Genomic DNA, 8,202 nt, shown 5'->3' on the forward strand with positions numbered 1-8,202 from the left:
TACTATTAGGGTTCATCAACCTAATTCCTAGACTTGCAGATTATATCATGATTCACAATCTTCAGTTAACATTTTTATTATGTATTTTTCCTTATTAATTTGAGCCAGAAAAAAATTAAATAAAACTTTTATTTCATTACCTCTTAACCATCACTTTCCTAGGAGGTAGTAAAGATTTAATTAGTTGGCTCCTGGGAACACAGTTCTATGAAGCACTTCTACACTGCTTCTAATTTTTAAAAACTGTTGACTATTCAAAGTATGGTATAATTAAGCTATAAATACACTAAGTATGGTTGAACCTCTTTTTTTTTTTTTAAGAATTTATTGGTGTTTGGGAGGGGAGTTAAATGTTACCTCATTTTGCTACCATAGAATCTTCAGAATGATTCTTAGAAGCAGGGACATTGTAAAAAAAAAAAAAGACTGTTGTTTTGATACAATATTGGAAACATGGCTTCCTAAAAAGGGTTATTAACTTTTTTTAATCTCTCCAGCGTTCTGCTTTAGGACCAAATGTTACCAAAATTACTTTAGAGTCTTTTCTTGCATGGAAGAAACGGAAAAGACAAGAAAAGATTGATAAACTTGAGCAAGATATGGAAAGAAGAAAAGCAGACTTTAAGGCAGGAAAAGCACTGGTGGTAGGTTCTAAAATAACTATCATGTCAGTACTAAAGATAGTAACTATGTGGAATGTTAGATAAGAAGCCTTCAGTAGACAAAGTTTTTCATTGTTTTTTAGTTCTGAAATTCTGACTGAGTATTTAATATAATGTGTGTATGTATATGAGTAGATCAGTGGCCGTGAAGTATTTGAATTTCGTCCTGAGCTGGTTGATGATGATGATGAAGAAGCAGATGACACCCGGTACACTCAAGGAACAGGTGGTGACGAGGTAAAAGCATTCTTATGATAACCACTTAGGTCTTAGCTGTTGTTAAAGGATTGTAGATGGAATATTAGGGCCTTGAATCCAGTCCCCTCATTTAACAGATGAGGGAGGTGAAACTGAGGGGTTTGAAGTAAGTTTCCCAACATCACACTAGTAAGTAGCAAAGCTGGATCATATCTAGGGCCTCTGACTTCAGAAACCAGTCCTCTTCCCACCATCTTGCAGAATCCAGAGCATTTTGTAGAGAACTAAATAAAATTAGTAGCAGAGCAGAATTAGTAGAAAAGGGTAAAGGGGGTAATGGGAAAAGTACGATCAACGAAACAATCATGGTCAAGTGATTGTGAGTACACTTGGCAATGATAGCAAATAGACTGACTGAATTCCTCTCCTGGAAAAGGGTGGTAAGTATGAAATGATGTTTCGGGAATGATTATTTGACCAATAAGTAGCAGTACGCAAGAGTTCAAAAAGAAAGTTTAGGCATAAATTGCTAGGATTGTCATTTAAAGCTGAACATTTTTACCTGGCATAATATAACATTTTGATTTGAGTGTTGATTTTTGGACACTTATATGAGAAGAGTTACCCAAAAAAAATGCATGAGTGATAGATTTATCTATCACAGATATATGGATATTAGATATTTTTATCTATAATAGCTATTTATAACAGAATTTTTATTTTTGTGCTTTTTTTGAAGGTTGAAGATCTAGTAAGAGTAAATGATATAGATTTGAGCCAGTATATCCCAAAGGATGTGGATGAGACTGGTATTACTGTGGCCAGTCTTGAAAGATTCAGTACATATGCTTCAGTAGAGAAGGATGGTAAGTAGGCTAATTTATCTGTATTTCCAAGAAGTCGTATTGAATCAAGTCGTTATTTTAAAAAAAAAAAATATTTCTCAGGAGTTAGAAATCACAAAAGAAATGTTTGGTTTTGTGATATACCTCTATCTCTGATAGTTAAGAAATGAGTATTAATGAATATAATAGTAAAAGACAACTACTGCATATATATCCCGTTGCTTTTATTTCTTGCTTTGTAATTAACACTTGGAAACTAAATAAAGTATATTTTCTCTATATCTTAGATAATATGCGATAGCACTTGATTTTGCAATATTCTTTTAATATTGGTATAGGCTTTTGCCTTTTTTTTTAATAATTATATTAGGATAGTTTTAAGACTTCACCATTTTTAAAATTAGGCAAACATCCAACATAGATAATTGCTAGAAAGTAAACAAGATATGCATTATATTTTAAAGCCCTATTTCAAACAGTGCTTAATAAACACATTATAGGATGTTTATTAAGTTTCTGCATACAAGTCCAAGGGATAAATAATCCACTTGCCAATTGCTAAAATTAGCCTGTAATACAGTAAGTAAATATCTGAAGTTTCTATACTGGTGTTTCTTAAATTGGATTGAAGAGGTGTCAATAAATATCCATTCTTCATTTTTGCCATGATCAGGGAAAGGAAAATGGTAAGTCAGAGGTGGGAAGCAGAAGATGTTATGCCTTGCTGCTACTGGCAATTACTGAAATTATTGTCTTATGGGAAGCCACTGGCTTAAGCACACCTAAATTACATATGGCCTTTACATACAAAAGGCCTCCTTAGCAGCTGAGCAGCACTGGGTGCTATTACTACTGCTTGGATTTTCCATTTTTTTACCTCTGACTACCTACCCCCAAATAATACATCTCACCTGCTTACAGGACTGTCTAAAATGATGGGATTATTTGTGAGGCAGTAAAGTTCATGAAACAGATTTTCTCTTAACCCTAAATACTTACACTTTCAAAGCCCTTTGACATACTTGCCTCTGGACCTCCACATCCTCGATACCCAACTTATGTATTTTATCCCAATCCCAATGATATTCTCAGGAGAACCTAAAGCTTTTTCCCTCCTGAAATGTAGGTGAGTCTTATTTCAGTCCTAACTGTTACGTAATTGGGGGAAGGGAGGATTTGTTTTTGCTTTTTCTCTGTTTTTTTGTGGGGGGGAGGGAGGGAGAACAGTGGAGGTGGATTAAAGAATATTAGAGAGAGCACTGGCCTTGTGCACTTTGCCTTCCTTTTTGCTGTTCTTTCATTCCTTTTTCTTACTGCCATCTTTCTTTCTCAATTTTGTGTCTGTGTGTAAAAACCATTCTTACTATTGGAAATGTGTGTAGTCATGACTACAGGTAGGGTACATTGGGTATTGTTAAATTTGTGGGACATTTAAGATTAACATTTCTGTTGTAGGTGAGTATACAACTTATCAGTCTGGGTAAAGTTTTGCTGATGTGTGGAGGACTAATGGCACTTACAGAAGAGTTAACCAGCTAAAAATCTCAAGGAATCGGAGTTGGTTTGGAGGCATAGCTAGAAGAAATAGGTGCCACATGAACTCAGGCAACTAACAATTTATGTCCAAATTACTGAGTATTGGGGGGTTTAAATATCAGTCATTAATATACTGTAGTTTGACAATTCAGTTCTCTATAAACTTTTTTATCCCCTTCTCCCCTCTTGAATGCTAGCAGAATCTTTTTTTTTTAATCTCACTTTTTTTTTTCCAGGTGATATAAGGAAAAGAAAGTAGGAGACATCCATGCTTAGGTTAGGCAAGGATTGGTGGCAACAGTATAGAACTATCACGCCAGTAGTTTCACATGGTCAGTAAAGTCTGAGCAATGAAAAAAAGTAGAAACTGAAGAAAACTCTAGTTGTGGATGACAGTTGGTCTGGATTCTATTTCTTGACAATCTCAAATTTAGTTACATCCACAAACATTGTTTAATACCTCCAGGAGGCACTTGGAGCCAAAGAGCTTTCTTACTTGACTTTTAGACTGCTCATTTCTTAGTCCTTTCCTTAATTATCCCACTACCATTGCATTCTCATATGTGTGTACAGTTATGTTTAGATAAGTGTTTCTTGTGGTAGGACTTTTATCTGTCTTCCCAACAACTGCTGATGGTATCCCATAAGGCAGCATGATATTTTTTGTGTTGAGTACCAGTGATTCTCTACTCTTGGTGTTTTACTTCTCTGTACCTGAATGGAGAAGGAGTTGTGTAAAGAAAATGAAATGTATTTTAACTGGCAAAATCACAGCCTTTCAAAGAATAGCCCCCAACCTAGTTCAAACTTTTTACTTCTCCCCTGGACTATTATAATAGACTCCCTACCTAAAATCAATCTCTCTCTCTCTCTTTCCAATTTTTATACGTTAGTTCCCATCATATGTATTTTAGTCCGACCAGACTGGCCTTCTTTGTTGACAGAATTTCATGCCTGAAGCATATTTTCTCCTGATGTCTGACTCTTAGAGTCCTTAGCTTCCTTCAAAGTTTATCTCAGGTGCCACTTCCTACCAGAGGTTCCCAAAGTGGGCAATACCACTTCCTTGAGGGGTGCTGGAACAATGCGGGGGTGTGGTAGTAGCCTTGGGTGCAATTGGGGGGTGTTGAATAAAAATAAGGGGGCCGTGGAAGCATAAGGAAAGAAGAGAAGAAAATTTTGTAAGACCGTACATATTTCATCTGTTGTATAACAGTTACATTATTTTCCAAATAAACACACAAAATGCAAGTTAAAACAGATCAGTGGTCAGGTCCTCTAACAGGTCTTAACAAGCAAGTGTTGGCAGGAGAGCATGTAGCTCGTTGTTGGGAAATCCAGCATGCATCAACAAGAATATGTGCATGTGATGACTTGTTACGTGATGCAGTATTTGCCTCATCAAAATTTCAGTGCAGGATAAAAATCCACAAAGTTACAAAAAAATATTGAATGAAAGATGCATCTTCTTTCTTTTAATGATGAAAATTTCAAAAAAAAAAAAAACTTAAAGAAAGTAGATTTCCAGAGGGGCACTGAGTAATTTTTTTTCAGGGGGGCAGTAGGCCTGTTTAGTTTGGGAACCTCTGTCCTAAGTGAAGCCTTTCTTAATATCCTCTAGATCCCCTAGCTGCTGTTGCCACAAATTATCTTTTATATACTTATCATGTATACATTGTTTTCTCTGAATAGACTAAACTCCTTGATTCAGATTATTAAATTTTCGTCTGTGTATCTCTAACATCTAACAATGTCTGACGCATCATAGTTACTTAATAAATGCTTATTGATAACTGGGCCCAAGCATCTTAACCCAGGCCTGAGACTTTGGATGTAAGATATTAATAGAAGAGAGTGAAAGAAACATTGAGATTTAATCATTTCTTAATTAGAGGAAAAGGTACCAGGAAGTTTAAAAGAGTACTGCAGTTATATTCAGAAGACATTAAGTATTGTACTAAAACTGGCACTTATATCATTGAAATGGCCTGGGCAGTTGCACTGCAGGGAGTAGAAGGTAGAATATCACCTTAGGTTTTTTCCTTTCCTTTTAGTAAATAAGGTTTTCTAAGCATTTTTAAATTGGGAATGGAGAGAACAAGTTTAATAGAATTGGGAAAGGAATCTTATAAAAGAGAAGTACAAAAAGCAAACAAGACAGTAGTGCACAAAATAGTGAAAAATAAGCTCAGCCCTATTCTTAGTACTACAACAGTATGGAGAGAACTTGAGGATCCTGTATTTAAAGCTGGACCACACAAATCTTAGCATCCACCCCCTGGCTTTACAGATAAGATCAAGGGAATGGTGAGAAGGTTATAAGTTGCCAAGCTGGAACCCAGGTCCACAAACTCCAAATTGCATCAGCGTGCTGAAACTGCTAGATGAATTGTTTGTTCTGTAGCAATCTTAGGTTCCTTATAATTAAAAAAAGGAATATCTCTAGCTTATTAGTCACTTCTACCCTGGCAGTAATAGGATTATAGTTGCATTGTTTTATGTTACTAGATAATTAGAACAATATTTCCTAATTCACATATAATTTGTAATCAACTTGCTAGTTTAACCTCATGCTAAAGTACAAGGTTTTAATGAAAGTAATACGTGAATACCATGGTGGATCTTAGAGCTTATCAGTGTAAGTATTCTCTCCATTGTACAGATTACACCCCATCCATCTGTGTCTCCTCCTCCTATCCGAATCTTGTCCACATTCCTGCACACGTTCTTCCCAAGAGATCCACCAAAAGTGCTAGTACCTTCCTCTGTAGTTTTTGACATTACTGTATACCAGTACCTCATACCACCTATCCTCTAATTATCCTGCGCTCTTCTTATGTTACTGGCCCTACTTCCACATTCAGTCACCTGTGATGACATCCTTTATTATATTTCTCCTTTACAGCCCCACCTACCTTGCCCTTGCTCTTTCAATGACCTGCCACTCTAATTTTTTTAAGAGAGGGTATTTCATGTCAAAATTCAGTTACATAATTTTTTTTCATGCATTGGACATACCTTTTAGAGGAAAACTTTTAAAGGAAGAATTATGCTCTGGTGAATAACATTTTTTTCTTTAATATGCAGCCAAAAAATCCCCAAAATGGTAAGTTTTTTTCTTCCTTAGGACATCTAGGTGGCACAATGAATAGAATGCTAGACTTGGAGTCAGGAAGACCCGAATTTGAATCCCATTTCAAACACTAACTAGCTGTGTGAACCTGGGCTAGTCACTGTGTGTTTCAGGTTCTTCATAAAGATATTATAGACGTGAGAAAGGCCTGTTGATTGGTAGTTACTGATAATTTCTTGGTCACCTCTTTTTGGTAGTAATTAAGGTCATTAGTTTGGTTTGTTTCTACAAACCATTGATATCCTCTTTCAGATTTCTTGAGAATCATTTCTTCAGTACCTTCAAGGTTATGTCACATCTAATACAGACCTTTACTCTATTAGCCTACTCTTTAAAAAAAAAAATAGGCTTCTAATTCAGTGAATAATAATTGACAACTACTTTGTGGAGGCCAGTATACTACATCCTTAAGGAAGATTTTAAAATGAGTAAGACGGATCTCGTCTTTCAAGGAACTTTGCTGTTGGGGAGACATGTTACTTTGTCAGTAATATCTATAATACATGGCAATGTGAAACAAATACTAAGAGCCTATTATGAATCAGTTCTCAAGTGGGAAAAAGAATATGAGTGGGATGGGACATAACAAGCCTATTTAATAGCTTAGATTTTCAGCCAAGTACTAGAATGGCTATTCTGTTTTCAGGTTTATTAAATTTTCTTTATTTTCAGATAATAAATTGAGTGAAGCTTCAGGAGGTGGGGCAGAAAATGGAGAACAAAGTGATTTGGAAGAAAATAATGAAGAAGAACAGGAAAATGGGGTTATTGGTGCTGTTCCTGTTGATGAAAACCTTTTTACTGGAGAGGATTTGGATGAACTAGAAGAAGAATTAAACACACTTGACCTAGAGGAATGACAACAAGCAAGTCAGATGGGAAAAAAAATTGTCAGCTCAACATAAATTGAAATTGACTACATTAATTTTTTTCTCCTGTCTAGAATTCTTAAACAGGATGTTTATGGTTTCTCACACTGATTTTGGGAGGGCACCTTTTTCCTCCAACCAAAAAAAAGAAAAGGAATATTCACCCTTATCACCTTTATTCTGACCTTGACTACACTTCATAGTAAGTTCAGAGTAAGTCATAAGTAATCTGAAATATAATGGTCATTACAGAAAAGATTTTGTAAATAATCAAAGTAGGAAGTATAACTGCTTTTTTCCAACTTGTGAATTTCATTGGGCATGTGTTATTACCAAGTACAACATACATATTGAAAATATCCCTCATTTAAACTGCATCTTTTTAATGAGTGATTTGATTTCCTTTGTATTTATATATTAAAAAAAAAACAAACTTCTTAAAATAAGAGCACTGTACTTCATAAATAGACTACTTATGCAGATTCAGTGTTGGGTTTCTTTGGATAATTAATCAGATGGACATTAAAGATGAAGGTTCTTTAAACTGACAGCATCATCTGGAATGCCCTCTGTAAACCGTTTTAAATTTTCCCTCTGCCTTTTTTGCCAACAAAGTTGTAAATAAAGACCATCAAACGTTAAAATCACAACATGGGCTTTTTATTTTTTATGATTTTATAATTTTTATATATTTCACAAAGTATGTTGGCCATACTGTAGATTTGTATAAAATTTTTGTCTCAGTTCCATTTTGGAAACTAAATTTCTTCTAAATAGGTTGACAGTAACTAATAGCTCACCTCAATAGATATAAACCCTCAGGACTATTCTGCTCATCTGGTATGCAGGTTTAAACATAAGCAATTCTGTTATACTAAGTAATCTATTAACAGTAGCCTCCAAGATATCTATTTACTATCTAACCTAAAGTTTATGTCTTAGTTAAATCTTATAGTAGT

General features: G+C 35.0%; 1 protein-coding gene across 1 annotated transcript in view; it reads left to right on the forward strand.

The window, feature by feature from the left end:
- Positions 1-7,890, forward strand: part of ZC3H15 (zinc finger CCCH-type containing 15) — a 26,764-nt gene extending 18,874 nt beyond the window's left edge. Inside the window, exons 7-10 of the mRNA XM_036743237.1 lie at positions 498-644; positions 798-899; positions 1,600-1,726; positions 7,047-7,890. Coding sequence (XP_036599132.1) covers positions 498-644; positions 798-899; positions 1,600-1,726; positions 7,047-7,234 — 564 coding nt within the window. The 3' untranslated portion in view covers positions 7,235-7,890. The remainder of the gene's footprint in view (positions 1-497; positions 645-797; positions 900-1,599; positions 1,727-7,046) is intronic.
- Positions 7,891-8,202: the final 312 nt, after the last annotated feature.

This window comes from Trichosurus vulpecula, chromosome 2 (assembly GCF_011100635.1).
Source record: "Trichosurus vulpecula isolate mTriVul1 chromosome 2, mTriVul1.pri, whole genome shotgun sequence".
In the NCBI taxonomy this organism is placed as follows: Eukaryota; Metazoa; Chordata; class Mammalia; order Diprotodontia; family Phalangeridae; genus Trichosurus; species Trichosurus vulpecula.